Here is a 17,478-nt window from a genome sequence, read left to right as displayed (position 1 = left end):
TTCAGTAAAGACTTAAAGGTTGATACCGAGTCTGCGTCTCTCACATGGATAGGCAGACCATTTCATAAAAAATGTAACTCTATAGGAGAAAGCCCTGCCTCCAGCTGTTTGCTTAGAAATTCTAGGGACGATAAGGAGGCCTGCGTCTTGTGACCGTAGCGTACATGTAGGTATGTACGGCAGGACCAAATCGGAGAGATAGGTAGGAGCAAGCCCATGTAATGCTTTGTAGGTTAGCAGTAAAACCTTGAAATCAGCCCAAGCCTTAACAGGAAGCCAGTGTAGAGAGGCTAGAACTGGAGTAATATGATCACATTTTGGGGTTCTAGTCAAGATTCTAGCAGCCGTGTTTAGCACTAACTGAAGTTTATCTAGTGCTTTATCCGGGTAGCCGGAGAGTAGAGCATTGCAGTAGTCTAATCTAGAAGTGACAAAAGCATGGATGAGCTTTTCTGCATCAATTTGTTTTACAAAACGTTTCAGATTTTTTCAATGTTACGAAGATGGGGAAAAAAGCTGTCCTATTCTTTATATGTTTGTCAAAATAGAGATCAGGGTCCAGAGTAACGCAGAGGTCCTTCAGTTTTTTTTAGACGACTGTACAACCATCAAGGGCAGATCCAACAGAAGATGTCTTTGTTTCTTGGGACCTAGAACTAGCATCTCTGTTTTGTCCGAGTTTAAAAGTAAACATTTTGCCACCATCCACTTCCTTATGTCTGAAACACAGGCTTCCAAGGTAGGCCATTTTGGGGCTTCACCATGTTTCATCGAAATGTACAGCTGTGTGTCGTCCGCATAGCAGTGTAAGTTAACATTGTGTTTCCAAATGACATCACCAAGAGGTAAAATATATAGTGAAAACAATAGTGGTCCTAAAACGGAACCTTGGGGAACACCGAAACGTACAATTGATTTGTCAGAGGACAAACCATCCACAGAGACAAACTAATATCTTTCCGACAGATAAGATCTAAACAAGGCAAGAACTTGTCTGTGTAGACCAATTAAGGTTTCCAATCTCTCCAAAAGAATGTGGTGATTGATGGTGTCAAAAGCAGCACTAAGGTCTAGGCGCACGAGGACAGATGCAGAGCCTTGGTCTGACACCATTAAAAGGTCATTTACCACATTCACGAGTGCAGTCACAGTGCTATGATGGTGTCTAAAACCAGACTGAAATGTTTTGTATACATTATTTGTCTTCAGGAAGGCAGTGAGCTGCTGCACAACAGCTTTTTCTAAACATTTTGAGAGGAATGGGTGATTCGATATAGGCTGAAGGTTTGGCTTTTTCAAGAGAGGCTTTATTACTGCCTCTTTTAGTGAGTTTGGTACACATCCAGTGGATAGGGAGCCATTTATTATGTTCAACATAGGAGGGCCAAGTACAGGAAGTAGCTCTTTCAGTAGTTTAGTTGGAATAGGGTCCAGTATGCAGCTTGAAGGTCTAGAGGCCATGACTATTTTCATGAACGTGTCAAGAGATATAGGATTAAAAAACTTGAGTGTCTCCATTGATCCTAGGTCCTGGTAGTTTTGTGCAGACTCAGGACAGCTGAGCTTTGGAGAAATACGCAGATTCAAAGAGGAGTCCTTAATTTGCTTTCTAATGATCATGATCTTTTCGTCGAAGAAGTTAATGAATTCATCACTGCTGAAGTGAAAGGCATCCTCTCTTGGGGAATGCTGCTTTTTAGTTAGCTTTGCGACAGTATCAAATATAAATGTTGGATTGTTCTTATTCTCCTCAATTAGGTTGGAAAAATAGGATGATCTAGCAGCAGTGAGGGCTCTTCGATATTTCACTGTACTTTCTTTCCAAGCTAGTAGGAAGACTTCCAGTTTGGTGGAGCGCCATTTCCGTTCCAATTTTCTGGAAGCTTGCTTCAGGGCTCTGGTATTTTCTATATACCAGGGAGCTAGTTTCTTGTGACAAATGTTTTTTATTTTTAGGGGTGCGACTGCATATAGGGTATTACGCAAGTTTAAATTTAAATCCTTGGTTGGGGTCTGAGCAGATTATTTGTTGCGATTGCAAACGTAATAAGATGGTGGTCTGATAGTTCAGGATTATGAGGGAAAACTTTTAGAGCCACAATATTTATTCCACGGGACAAGACTAGATCCAGGGTATGACTGTGGCATTGAGTATGTCCGGAGACATGTTGGACAAAACCCACTGAGTCGATGATGGCTCCCAAAGCCTTTTGGAGTGGGTCTGTGGACTTTTTAATGTGAATATTAGTCACCAAAATTTAGAATATTATCTGCCATGACTACAAGGTCCAATTAGGAATTCAGGGAACTCAGTGAGGAGCTCTGTATACGGCCCAGGAGGCCTGTAAACAGTAGCTATAAAAAGTGATTGAGTAGGCTGCATAGATTTCATGACTAGAAGCTCAAAAGACGAAAACGCAGTCATCTTTGGGGGGGTAAATTGACATTTGCTATCGTAATTGTTAGCAACACCTCCGCCTTTGCAGGATGCGCGGGGGATATGGTCACTAGTGTAACCAGGAGGAGAGGCCTCATTTAACACAGTAAATTCATCAGGCTTAAGCCATGTTTCAGTCAGGCCAATCACATCAAGATTATGATCAGTGATTAGTTCATTGACCATAACTGGCTTGGAAGTGAGGGATCTAACATTAAGTAACCCTATTCTGAGATGTGAGATATCACAATCTCTTTCAATAATGGCAGGACTGGAGGAGGTCTTTATTCCAGTTTGATTGCTAAGGCGAACACCGCCATGTTTAGTTTTGCTCAACCTAGATCGAGGCACAGACACGGTCTCAATGGGGATAGCTGAGCTGACTACACTGACTGTGCTAGTGGCAGACTCCACTAAGCTGGCAGGCTGGCTAACAGCCTGCTGCCTGACCTGCACCCTATCTCATTGAGGAGAAAGAGCCCTGTCTATGTTGGTAGATAAGATGAGAGCACCCCCAAGCTAGGATGGAGTCCACTACTCCTCATCAGGCCAGGCTTGGTCCTGTTTGTGGGCGAGTCCCAGAAAGAGGGCCAATTATCTACAAATTCAATATTTTGGGAGGGGCAGAAAACAGTTTTCAACCAGCGATTGAGTTGTGAGACTCTGCTGTAGAGCTCATCACTCCCCCTAACTGGGAGGGAGCCAGAGACAATTACTCGATACCGACACATCTTTCTAGCTAATTTATACGCTGAAGCTATGTTGCTCTTGGTGACCTCTGACTGTTTCATCCTAACATCGTTGGTGCAGACGTGGATAACAATATCCCTATGCTCTCTACACTTGCCAGTTTTTGCCTTAACCAGCACCATCTTCAGATTAGCCTTTACATTGGTAGCCATGCCCCCTGGTAAACAGTGTATGATCGTTGGATGATTCTTTTTTAAGTCTAATATTGCGGGTAATGGAGTCGCCAATGACTAGGGTTTTCAATTTGTCAGAACTAATGGTGGGAGGCTTCGGTGGCTCAGACCCCGTAATGGTTGGAGGAGAGACCTGAGAAGGCTTGGCCTCGGACTCCGACTCGTTGCTTAATGGGGAGAACCGGTTGAAAGTTTCTGTCGGCTGAATGAGCGACACCGGTTGAGCATGCCGACAGCATTTCTTTCCAGAAGCCTTGAGAAAATTGTCCGTCTGCGGGGACTGTGAGGGGATTTAAACTACTATCTGTACTTACTGGTGGCACAGACGCTGTTTCATCCTTTTCTACACTTACATTGCCCTTGCCTAACGATTGCATCTGAAACTAGGCTTGCAGCACGGCTATCCTCACCATAAGGCGATAGTTTTCCTGTATATTATGAGTACAGCGACTGCAATTAGATGGCATAGTGTTAATGTTACTACTTAGCTTCGGCTGGTACAGGTCCTGCAGGACCATGTCCAGGTAAAGCGTCCGGGGTGAAAAAGTTGAATGAAAAAAGTTGAGTGAGGAAAACTAAAAAATAGCTAAGACGTTGGTTAAATGAAGATTGATTAAACGGTTATTAAAAAAGTAAAAACCGTAAAGTTATGCTTTTCCACCATTGATCCAACCTTCACTAACTGCTCTACACTCATAACTGTTCCTCTGAGGCAGACCGCCACCCGAGGGTTACAGTTGTTGAGGATTTTTCTCACCAGTTCTGGTTCTGTGATGTTAGGCTTCCACTTCAGACAAAGTGCCCGGAAATCATAAGCAAAGTCCCTCAAAGACTGAGTTGGAAGTTGAACCATATCTCTTAGTTTCTTCTCTACCTCTGTTAAGTAGTCAGTTTGTTGAAATGCTGTTTGGAACGCCTCTTTGAACTTCACCCAGGTGGTGATTTTCTTCTTTTCGGCCATCCACCAGCTCCTGGCTGGTCCTTTTGAGAACATTAGATAGGGTGACATAGGTCTCAAGGATAGAAAATTGTCACATTTCTCCTCAAGATGCATTCAACCACCTGTTGTTTCAGTTGCTTTATGGAATCCTTTGTGGTTCTCCATTTCCTCCATTTTTGCATTGACATAGCCTCTTAGGCTTTCCTCTCTCTTTATGGCACTCACCAATGATTTCTTAAAATCATCCTCAAGACCATTAACTGTGGTTAGTAATTTATGAAGATTATTGCTGACCAACTCAATTTCCTCCCTCACAGTAGGCTGATTGGGTGGCTCCTCACTCTGGTCATCCCCGCTTTCCCCCTCCTCTTCATGGTCTGAGATGTACAATGAGCTGATCAATGAAGTTATTTCCCCCACAGGATTTCTCATTGTGACGAATGGACCAAAGATAGGGGTCATTTGGATAGGGACACCCGAGTGCTGTTGGTTCATGTCCTCCGGCTCAGAGCCTAGCCGTAGTTCATGAAAGGGACCACTTGGCAGAAGGGTTTGCATCTCCTCCTGAGACATTTTCTCGATTTGTGCACTGTTAGATATGTGGCAGTGTCACAAATGTATTTCTGGTAACTGACCTGTTTGTGTTCCTGTAGAACGGGGACGTGTGTATCTCCATCCTGCACCCCCCAGTGGACGACCCCCAGAGTGGAGAGCTGCCCTCTGAGAGGTGGAACCCTACACAGAATGTCAGGTACTCTATGCACAACACCTCTCTCTCCCTCACACAATGATAATTATCTCACTCCACCTCTTCTCCCCATCTTTGATATAAGGTTGACTATTAAATGTGGAATTTATCAAACACAAAACAATTTATGTAATATATTTTCACTTGATTCACTAACTTTTTACACACATTTCATCTTACTTTCCATTGTCTTCATTTTTTTATTTTTTCTCTTCTTCTCTCACACTCACTCGCTCTCACACAGCAGGATATATAATCACTACATTGGGTCTCCTCGGCGGCGCAGCAACTACAGTAAATAAAGATTGCCTCGCATGTCTTTGCCCAGAGAGCAATGTTATAGTGGTCTCGAGTCCGGTCTTGAGACCACATATTGAGTGTTTCGGTGTCGGATACGTTTGTACTCGGTCTTGACTCCGTGTCGGACAGTGAGGACTCATAATTTCTTCCCAAGACCAGCCGAGAGCGGAGTAAAAAACTCATAATTATCAGCTTCCATTCAGTCAGCGCATAAAACCGCTTCGCCAGGCCAAATATATACACTCCTTTCTTGAAACATTAATACAGTATCTTAGCAGCCTTTATATCTATTATAGACATATTTGCACAGTGGCAAACCTATAGGCCTTCCGTGTGTGACAGGTTCGTGAATCTGAAAGGACAGCAACCGTAATACTAGCGCACTCATGTAGGAGAGTGCACTTTTTGTAAAACACAAAGGGCCAGTGGTGTAGTGGAGGGTATAAGCTATATACCCACTTTTTTTTTTCAGTGGGCATTGCTTATACTCACTTCTTAATCCCTACTAATGCGTATCAAAGTAGTGTGGTGGAGGTATACAATTGATCAATTACAGTGCATTTGGAAAGTATTCAGACGCCTTTACTTTTTCCACATTTAGTTACATTACAGCCTTATTCTAAAATGGATTCAATTGTTTTTTTCCCTCATCAATCTACACACAATACCCCATAATGACAAAGCGAAAATAGGTTTTTATACATTTTTGCACATTTATTACAAATAAACAGAAATACTTACGTAAGTAACCCTTTGCTATGAGACTCAAAATTGAGCTCAGGTGCATTCTGTTTCCATTGATCACCCTTGAGATGTTTCTACAACCTGATTGGAGTCCACCTGTGGTAAATTCAAATGATTGGACATGATTTTGGAAAGGCACACACCTGTCTATAGAAGGTCCCACAGTTGACAGTGCATGTCAGAGCAAAAACCAAGCCATGAGGTCGAAGGAATTGTCTGTAGAGGTCTGAGACAGGATTGTGTCTAGGCACAGATCTGGGGAAAGGTACCAAAATATTTCTGCAGCATTGAAGGTCCCTAAGAAAACAATGGCAATCATCATTCTTAAATGGAAGTTTGGAACCACCAAGACTCTTCCTAGAGCTGGCTACCTGGCCAAACTGAGCAATCGGGGGAGAAGGGCCTTTGTCAGGGAGGTGACCAAGAACTCGATGGTCACTCTGACAGAGCTCCAGAGTTCCTCTGTGGAGATGGGAGAACCTTCCAGAAGGACAACCATCTCTGCAGCACTCCACCAATCAGGCCTTTATGGTAGAGTGGCCAGACGGAAGCCACTCCTCAGTAAAAGGCACATGACACCTGTTTGGAATTTGCCAAAAGGCATCTAAAGGACTTTCAAACCATGTGAAACAAAATTTGGTCTGATGATACCAAGATTGAACTCTTTGGCCTGAATGCCAAGCGTCACTTCTGGAGGAAACCTGGCACCATCAGTACGGTGAAGCATGGTGGTGGCAGCATCATCCTGTGGAGATGTTTTTCAGTGGCAGGGACTGGTAGAGTAGTCAGAATCGAGGGAAAGATGAACGGAGCAAAGTACAGAGAGATCCTTGATTAAAACCTGCTCCAGAGTGCTCAGGACCTCAGACTGGGGCGAGGGTTCACCTTCCAACAGGACGCAGGAGTGGCTTTGGGACAAGTCTCTGAATGTCCTTGAGTGGCCCAGCCAGATCTCGGTCTTGAACCCGATCGAACATCTCTGGAGAGACCTGAAAATAGCTGTGCAGCGACACTCCCCATCTAACCTGACATAGCTTGAGAGGATCTGCAGAGAAGAATGGGAGAAACTACCCAAGTATTGGTGTGCCAAGCTTGTAGCGTCATACCCAAGAAGACTCGAGGCTGTAATCGCTGCCAAAGGTGCTTCAACAAAGTACTGAGTAAAGGGTCTGAATACTTATGTAAATTTAATATTTCAGTTGTAATTTTTTTATAAACATGCAAAAGTTTCTACAAACCTGTTTTTGCTTTGTCATGATTGGGTATTGTGTGTAGATTTATGAGGGGGGGGGGAAACAATTTCATCCATTTTAAGGCTGTAACATAACAAAATGTGGAAAAATTAAAGGGGTCTGAATACTTTCCGAATGCACTGCATGTAGTACAATAGAGAAATGATGTTCAAAGTAGCCTACAAAATCGCAAAGGAGGTGAATTATATTCACATCCGCGCCGCACACACAGCCTAGTTTCAGCGGAATATAATCTGCAGGCAGCAGGAGTGTGCAGCTCTCTACTGGTTTTGGCATGGAGCAGCTCACAGAAGAATGACATCGGTAGGGTAGGAAAGACGTTTCAACTTATGATATCTACCAGTAAATGCTAACTAAGGCAACAATGGGTATGCAAACCAGGTATTTAAAAAGTTTAGTCCGAAGTGTTGGTTAGTAGGCTATTTATAATGCGCAATTGTTATCTTGAGCTGTTTGCATCAGGGGCGTAGACATGGATGGGCCTAGGTGGACTGACTCCAATTGATGTGGTTTAAGCATTGTTGTGGACTTAGACCATCACATTCTTTTCGTTTTTCTATTTTTTAAAAAGTGTGATTTTGAGAGTGAAAATCTGAAAAAAACAACAAAAAAAACTCATAAAACAAACATAGGAAAACAGGATTTTTCACACAGGGTGCCTTTCCTTCGCTGGGCGGGCCGTTTGGGAGCTTTTTGGCAAAATGTGAGTATACCCACTTCTCCAGGCACCACTACACCACTGCATAGGGCCGATGGAAAGACAGCAGTCACATTCAGCATGATGTTAAAGGATAAGCAGTCCATAAACTCAGACATAATAAGCCAGTAGGTCCAAATCATAAGAATACAAAAACACAACCATTAAGCATTTCCCAATTGAAATGTACAACTATTACTTCCCATTACAAAACAACATTTCACGTTTAGCACACAAAGTAACCGGTGACCTAAAGTTTAAAGTGGAACTGACAGCGTTTTAACTACTTTGCAGATATGAAACAAACAGACAATCATATCAGTCAAAAATATCTAATTCCCAGTTTGTTACAAAACCAACTTTATAATAAGTTTTAAAAATAGGTTATATTTGACTCAACGTTCCATGACATACAGTGGGGGGGAAAAAGTATTTAGTCAGCCACCAATTGTGCAAGTTCTCCCACTTAAAAAGATGAGAGAGGCCTGTAATTTTTATCATAGGTACACGTCAACTATGACAGACAAATTTAGGGAAAAAAATCCAGAAAATCACATTGTAGGATTTTTAATGAATTTATTTGCAAATTATGGTGGAAAATAAGTATTTGGTCACCTACAAACAAGCAAGATTTCTGGCTCTCACAGACCTGTAACTTCTTCTTTAGAGGCTCCTCTGTCCTCCACTCGTTACCTGTATTAATGGCACCTGTTTGAACTTGTTATCAGTATAAAAGACACCTGTCCACAACCTCAAACAGTCACACTCCAAACTCCACTATGGCCAAGACCAAAGAGCTGTCAAAGGACACCAGAAACAAAATTGTAGACCTGCACCAGGCTGGGAAGACTGAATCTGCAATAGGTAAGCAGCTTGGTTTGAAGAAATCAACTGTGGGAACAATTATTAGGAAATGGAAGACATACAAGACCACTGATAATCTCCCTCGATCTGGGGCTCCACGCAAGATCTCACCCCGTGGGGTCAAAATGATCACAAGAACGGTGAGCAAAAATCCCAGAACCACACGGGGGGACCTAGTGAATGACCTGCAGAGAGCTGGGACCAAAGTAACAAAGCCTACCATCAGTAACACACTACGCCGCCAGGGACTCAAATCCTGCAGTGCCAGATGTGTCCCCCTGCTTAAGCCAGTACATGTCCAGGCCCGTCTGAAGTTTGCTAGAGTGCATTTGGATGATCCAGAAGAGGATTGGGAGAATGTCATATGGTCAGATGAAACCAAAATAGAACTTTTTGGTAAAAACTCAACTCGTCGTGTTTGGAGGACAAAGAATGCTGAGTTGCATCCAAAGAACACCATACCTACTGTGAAGCATGGGGGTGGAAACATCATGCTTTGGGGCTGTTTTTCTGCAAAGGGACCAGGTCGACTGATCCGTGCAAAGGAAAGAATGAATGGGGCCATGTATCGTGAGATTTTGAGTGAAAACCTCCTTCCATCAGCAAGGGCATTGAAGATGAAACGTGGCTGGGTCTTTCAGCATGACAATGATCCCAAACACACCGCCCGGGCAACGAAGGAGTGGCTTCGTAAGAAGCATTTTAAGGTCCTGGAGTGGCCTAGCCAGTCTCCAGATCTCAACCCCATAGAAAATATTTGGAGGGAGTTGAAAGACCGTGTTGCCCAGCGACAGCCCCAAAACATCACTGCTCTAGAGGAGATCTGCATGGAGGAATGGGCCAAAATACCAGCAACAGTGTGTGAAAACCTTGTGAAGACTTACAGAAAACGTTTGACCTGTGTCATTGCCAACAAAGGGTATATAACAAAGTATTGAGAAACTTTTGTTATTGACCAAATACTTATTTTCCACCATAATTTGCAAATAAATTCATTAAAAATCCTACAATGTGATTTTCTGGATTTCTTTTTCTCATTTTGTCTGTCATAGTTGACGTGTACTTATGAGGAAAATTACAGGCCACTCATCTTTTTAAGTGGGAGAACTTGCACAATTGGTGGCTGACTAAATACTTTTTCCCCCCACTGTAGCTGCTAGGGAATGTCATGTCCATTGCAGGAGTGGGTGAGTGACTGACTTTTTCCCCTCATATCGTTTTTTGGTGGCTATACACAGCTAGAGATGCAGGTGTCATTTGGTTAGCTAGCAAGAACTTGGACGACTGTTATCTAGTTAGCCAGAGTGAATTTGTGAATGCAAGAAATATGCTATCTACTCAGATTCCAGAGCACTCTCGTCTGAGTGTGCAAGAGCGCAGAACAACTGATGAATTTACAAACGTGTAACACCTGCTGAATATTACCGGTGTCAGTAAACGTAGACAAAATAGTAATAGTTAGTCAAGAACAGTCTAGATAACATGTAAACAGCCTAACCAGCTCTGCTATTGCGAGTAAAAGTGTCAGTGAGGTGTTCTCTCATTTGTGTCTGTAAGTAAGTAGGTAGCTAGCTAGCAAGCAAGCTAGCCAACTTTAGCCAGTTAGCTTAGGTGCTTGGTTGGGATAAGCATGCATTGGCAGGCAAGCTGCAGAAGGACGAGGAGGCTACAATTCCCCATCGTCAGAGCAATTTTGACGGCAAACTAGCTGAAAAGGTTTTAGAGGGTTTATCTAATGTTCCTTTGTTAGATTTTAGCTCATCTTGCTCTGGCTAGCATTAGTTGTGATCTTATTGTTGTTGATGTGCATAACTGAGGGAGAGAGAGCCTACCTTTTCATGGTTGTTTGCTCAATAGGACTGTAAAGTTCCCAAATTTAAGAGGACTCCCGTGGTGTTTACATATTTGCAGAAATCCATTCAGGTGTATTTTGTGGCTTATGGCAAATGTGTTCTAATGATGTAAAGTCACGCGGTTGCAACTGCATGTAAACACACAGTCCAGTTCAAAGTGAATGATGGCAGGCCCGTGTGGCAAATGGCTTGTTTGTATAAAGGCCTACTGTAGCTCTGATTGGCTATAGCGCACCGGTTGACTCTGGTCCTGGACAAGACATATGTTTTTATTCGGTTTTATTTACTGCAGTGTCTATTAATTGTCCAAACGAACGGCCGCTTTCCCACTCTATATTGCTGTAGAATTTTCACAAATGCCTTAGTATATGTAATTCCCTAACATTCTAAGAATTTATGAAAACGTGAAAATTACCATATCTAAGCGGTCGCTTGTCAGAAAATGTTTTTAAGTGTAATTCTTCCTGGGGGTGTATATGAACAGATTTTAATAAGATGTCATGTTGCTAAAATGCTGTCAGTTCCACTTTAAATGCGACAATGTGTCACACACAAGTTATTTTCAAAGAGATGGCTAACAACAGCAAGCGCGCTGCAATAAAAAACACAGTTCCACTCACCAGATGATGATAATTTGAAACGTAACTTCTTGTTGAAAGTTATTCTTGAAAAGGGAGAAGCTAACAAATTAGCAACAACATCCTCTTTGATAACACCTGCTGCAGCCGCTGCAAACTAGCCAACAACAAAAGCTAGCTAGCTAGACCGTGGGAAAACTACTGCTCGCTATTGCGCAGTGACCTGTTGGCTTTCAAGAAGGCAGAAGTTTCCATAAGTTTTTGTAAAAACAGTCCCACCCATTAAGTCAAAATGTGAGTGGTTGATTCCACTGTCATTCAAAAATGTTGCACTAATACAGTTGAATGACAGATGCCTTTATCTAGTGTCTGATGGCTTAGCCAATGGCTGACTTAGCCAGCTAGATTTATCTCCCCATAGACAGCAAAGAAAAATCCTGATTGAATATTTTTTTTCTCTTCCGTGTTAACCCTTTCTTTTCCAACAAAAACTGACGAGATTAAATCAGAACATCATTGAAAATAATAATATAATTATTATTATGTTATTATAATCATTATTTTATAAATCCTTAGCCCTTCTCTGAAGGTGTAGAAGGCCCATTGTTCCCCACTGTGTTTGGGTTAGTAATAATTTGTAGAGTGGCTCTATTTTCCCTCAGCATGGATTATTTCACTATTTTCAATGTCTAAAGAATGTATATGTTGTTCTGAAATATGAATACAGAAATACTGGACATTTTGAACTCTTATGGTGGTGATTTTACAAAATTACAATCATGGTCTTGAATTGGACTCGCATTTTTCTGGTCTTGAATCCATCTCACAACACTGCCAGAGTGAGAGAGTCCACGGGTGTGAAAAAGTTGGTTATGAATAGATGGTATACAGCTACGGATGGAAGTGACACAGAAATCAAAATTTTCTCGGCATGCGGTTTTGTGCTTTTCATAGCTAGAGAGTTAGGTTTGTTAGCTAGCTAGTCCCTAGGCGATGACAGTAAATGTACTTTGAACTCACTTTTACCCATTCATCTGTGAAGACCGCTAACTAGTGTTCATATGGATGTCACCGTGACATGTCAATTAACTAATGTTACTGCCCTCAGTTAGCGCGACGACAAGGCAAGCCGGTGTGAATGCTTTCCACTTGGCAGCTGTATTACGGTGTTGCCGGCGGTAGCTTGTAACGTGGCCAATTTTTTTCCCTCCCAGGATTATATTTCAAGTAGGATGGCAGCCTACACGAGAAATAACTAATATTTGTAACCACAGTGATACAGTCTACTCAATGGGGAGAGCATGAATGGCAACAAGTGGTGCGCGGGAAAGCTGTTGGTTCACCCGCATCCGCCCGCAATTGCTAATAACCCATCCGCAACCGCCTGACTATATGTGATAAAGTGAAAATCTGACGCCCGCACCCAACCCTAACCCGCTAATATAGAAAATGCACTGTAGACTACAGTCAGAGACGGCGTAAAGATTTTGACAGGGGGTGCAGGATTTTTTTGGGCCTAATTTTAGATATGTTTCTGCTTATAGTTTCCGACATTTTGGTAGGCTATTTGTTAGTCAACTTGTCTATAATTAGATACATGCAGCTTCTCTTCTGTCATTAAATGTTGCCCTAGAAGACTCAATAAACCCTTGCTCAACAGAATGTCATAAATCGATAGAATGAATGCTTCAATCTAGTTGACATCTGTAAAGTTTTCTGTTATCTCTTCTTCCTTCACGGAGCAAAGACATTTAGGGACTGTGGAGAAATTGCAATAAAAACAATTTAAAATGGGAAAGTTTCAAATTACATCAGTTCGACCGGTTGTAAGGAAATCGAAAGCTGTGAAAACGAACCAACATGTTTCAAATAAGATTTCAGGTCGGCTTGGATGCATATTTTATGTGGTTGATCATTTATGATACTGATAAAGATGGCACCTGTAAAGACGGTATCTCTTATGCATTCTCTCAAGATGCTGAAATAAATAAATAAATAATATTCAAATTTTTGCCTACATTTGGTGTATCATTTTACTGCAAGAAATGCTTAATTCTGCAGGAGTTAATATTAAGGCTATGTGAGAGGTTCTAGACCTAAAGTCAGTGTCCAGATTGCAGTTTCCATTTAACCCATCTGAACACAGGCAGGACACCCTTGATACAAGTCAGTATTCAACATCCTGAACAGTAGGCTACAGTTCCCTTTATGTGCCATAAGCCTATTTGAAGTCCCAATCTTGTGACTGTCGAATTTGTAAAGATCCTCACAATCATCAACCTCTTTTAACAGTTTACTTTTCTGGCCTTCCCTTCTCTTTATTTTAAACTCTCCATTTCACAGCCTTTTTTTCTTATTGAATTAAACTTATTAACACCACAGATACATTGTCCTTTTTGGCTCCGTGGATTACGTAAACTTTTTCTGCTCGTTCCTAAAAGCGATTGGCATGTAGGCTATTTGGCGCTCGTAGGCTACAGTTAGGCCCTAAAGCTTAGGCTTATAGCCTAAAAGAATGAAAGAAAAACCTAAATGTTACCTATTTTTTTAAGGTATTGTTTTCTCTTTATTCAACCCACCCGCCGCCCGCCACCCACCCGCTCGCCACCCACCCGCCCGCCATCCACCCGCTCGCCGACCGCTTGCCACCCACCCGCTCGCCACCAACCCGCCCGCCACCCACCCACCCGCCCGCCACCCACCCGCTCGCCACTCACCCGCAATATAAGGGGGTGACCGTCACAGCAAGCACACGCATGCAACGCATACAAGCAACATTACACTCATCATTAGTACTTTCATCAAAAATAAACAATTGTCAGTTTTATTAACTTAAACTGTACAATTATTTCCCTTCCTCCTTCACGGTCTCCCTTTCTCTCTCTTTCTCCTTCTCCATTTCTCCTCTCTCTCCATATGTCCCTCAGGACGATCCTTCTGAGTGTCATCTCTCTGCTCAACGAGCCTAACACATCTTCCCCGGCCAACGTGGACGCCTCCGTCATGTACCGAAAGTGGAGGGACAGCAAGGGCAAAGACAGAGAGTTCGCAGAGATCATCAGGTGGGCACACACACACACACACAATCACACACACACACAGAATGTGGCCAGGCACAGAGGGCAACGAGATCATCAGGTAGGCGGACACATATCAAGGGTGAGAACAGAGAGTACATTCAAACCATCAGGTACACCCTGTACCACTTCCACAGCTAACCCTATATGTCTCTTCGCTGTCTCTCTTAACAGGAAACAGGTCCACGCCACCAAAGCGGATGCTGAGCGGGATGGTGTGAAGGTGCCAACCACCCTGGCAGAGTACTGCGTCCGCACCCGCGCCCCACCCCCCGACGAGGGCTCCAACCTCTTCTACGACGATTACTATGAAGATGAGGACCTGGAGGACGAAGACGAGGAAGATGGCGAGGACTGCTGCTACGACGAAGATGACTCGGGAACCGAGGAGTCCTGACGACCGGCCTCCCCACCCCTTCCTCTCCCCCCTGTCCCCACACCTCCCTTAAACTGAACTCATACTCCACCCTTCCTCTACACACCCTTACAGAACCCCCCACAGCAGTGCAGCCACACCTGCACGTTAAACTCAGATGCGTTTAAAAGCTACAGAGTTAGTTTGTCCATTTGTTTCTGGTGTTTTTATTTTCCTGTCGGTCAGTGGAGTGTTAGAGAGATAATGCTAGCTCTACAAATTATTCACATGGTTTGCTCTTCATGGCAGCGTCCCTCAATTCTCAATTACCGCTTGTTTTTTAAAGTTTTGCGTAAGGACACTGTCTCCTGTAGAGTGTCTGTTTCCAGACACCACCACATGCTTTTTCATAAGTCCAACACCACATGCTTTCATCTCATGTAATTCCTCACCAGCCACCTCAACTGCTCATTTAAAGATGGGAGTGAGGGATAGTGTCTCTGTTTTTTGGTGGTGGTTCATTATTGTATTCAACTGTAGTGCAGGAATGCGTTGCAGAGAGAAAATGTTGGCATTAAGTGAGTTAAACACCTCCCTCTGGCAAGTCTGTGCAACAGTGATGGCCTCGCACAGCAGCCATCTTGAATTAGATGATTTGTTTAGATTCCATCCTCAGTCAGTCACTTCCCCAAACATTTCATATGACTAGAAGTGCTCGCAACACAAGAAGCTCCATCACACAGGATTTGACACACTGACTAAATACAAACTATTTAACAGTATTTACACAACCCCACATTTATGTTGCTTCAGTAGTGTGTAAATGTTCATTCATCGTTACAACGTGACTATTTGAAGCTAAGTTTTAGAGATGAAAAGTGCATTTCCCAACTGTATCGATGCTAGGGATGTGGATAGGGAGGTCAGTAGTATATTTTAGGAGTAGGTCATACAGCCATCCCACTAGCTTGTTGGGTGGTATCAGGCTCGGCATAGGGGTGTTGGGAAACACTGTCATGATTCCCATACTCCATTACAACCAAGTTGAGAATGGGTCCAGGGATCCCTTTTGGCTTCTTTTGATGTAGTCTTTTACTTCAGACTTAAGGTGTTAGCAACTATATATTTTTCCCTTACATGGACTAAGTGCTCTGATTCTCAACCTTTTGTTTTAAACACCATGTCATGGGGGTTATTCATTGGACTTATCAGTACATTTACCGCCAGTTTGTTTTCAATACAGAAACATTCAGGTATTTTTTCCAATAGAGAAAAACAGATGATTACTGAACACTCATGTACTCTTTATGTCGCATTAACATCTTGAGTATGAAGCATGTACACATCAATCCAATCATCATTAATTCTTACAACTATTTTACATTCACCATATATGGCGGTTACGTTATGTGAATAACCCCCATTTTGTTTTACTGTAATGTTTGGGGAAATTGGGATTTCATTTTGTGAAGCTGCCGATTTAATCATGTAATTTCCCTCGCAATGTGCTACCTTCCTTACCATCTATACAGACTTTCTTTTTGGTGGCGGCATCAGCGAGGGACCCCCGGCTGTTACCAAAATTCCTCAGGAAAACAAAACCACAAACTTTTTCACATCGGAGTGAATCTGACCACAGTCTCTCTCTCTCTCTCTGTGTGTGTGTGTGTGTGGACAACTGTTCTCTGCAGCGCTGGTCCCCCCCAAACCTATCACCTCTGCTTTAAAGACTGTTTATAATCTTTACCTTGATATTAATATGCACATGTGGATATTTCGAAGATAACTTTATGTATTTTTTTGTTTTGTTTGTATTTTCTTTTCTAATGTTTTGTACATCTATTTAAAACCTAAATAAAGATCTTTATTAGAGTTTTGAGATGTTTCTTAGAGCAGGAGTGAATCAATGTTTTCTAACAGATGAGAGCTTAGTTATCTGTCCTTTTTATGGTCTATGAATATATTTTGATTGACTAATAATCATTGGAGAAGATTCTGAACTGGCTGTTATTCATTAATTCATCCATATTTTGTGTTCTCATTAGACGCTGTGGGAATGTACGACTCAGGGATAACTCTGAGGTAAGACTGTTCTTCCTCTACTCACTCTTCTTATCCTGAGTGTTGAATGTAGAGAATGAAGCCAGTGGCTCAGTTATGGAACCCTTGTGATGTCAAAGGTCAGGTGACCCCAGAGTGGATGAGGAAAGTTGAGATCTGTACCCTGCAGTCACCCTGAGAGTTAGGGTGGTGGCAACTCTGTTAATAAATCATTAAGAATACATTGTGTACTATAACTTATTTATTACATTCTCTGTTATGTGTTCTCTTACAGACATCATGGGAATGTATCACTCAGGGATAACTGAAGTAAGACTGTTTTGCTTACCATTCTCATAGGCAGTGGCGGACTTACTATTAGGCAGAAGTGGCAATTGCCTCAGGCCTCACATCAAGGGGCTTCATGAGCTGGGCAAAAAATAATACAATAATTTATCCGCTTGAGGCCCCCCTCCCATGCTCCGATCAGAGCGGGGCTGAGAAAATAACAAGAAAGAAAGGTAATTTTTCTGATAAAATTAAATCTAAGTTAACACATTTCTTAAGTAAAAAGACAGGTGCTGCTGATAATACTGCCATTGTCGCCAAGGCAGAGGTAGAGGACATGTATCTGTAGCCCATGTATCTGATGCTGTCTGGCCAAAACGA

At 42.5% G+C, this 17,478-nt stretch overlaps 1 protein-coding gene across 1 annotated transcript in view; it reads left to right on the top strand.

Moving 5' to 3' along the window:
- Positions 1 to 17,051, top strand: part of LOC121540333 (ubiquitin-conjugating enzyme E2 R2) — a 43,282-nt gene extending 26,231 nt beyond the window's left edge. The window contains exons 3-5 of the mRNA XM_041849128.2: positions 4,954 to 5,051; positions 14,265 to 14,399; positions 14,589 to 17,051. Of these exons, the coding sequence (XP_041705062.2) occupies positions 4,954 to 5,051; positions 14,265 to 14,399; positions 14,589 to 14,811 (456 nt within the window). The 3' untranslated portion in view covers positions 14,812 to 17,051. The remainder of the gene's footprint in view (positions 1 to 4,953; positions 5,052 to 14,264; positions 14,400 to 14,588) is intronic.
- Positions 17,052 to 17,478: the final 427 nt, after the last annotated feature.

This window comes from Coregonus clupeaformis, chromosome 26 (genome assembly GCF_020615455.1).
Source record: "Coregonus clupeaformis isolate EN_2021a chromosome 26, ASM2061545v1, whole genome shotgun sequence".
Classification (NCBI taxonomy): Eukaryota; Metazoa; Chordata; class Actinopteri; order Salmoniformes; family Salmonidae; genus Coregonus; species Coregonus clupeaformis.
This window is presented reverse-complemented; position numbering and strand designations above follow the sequence as displayed.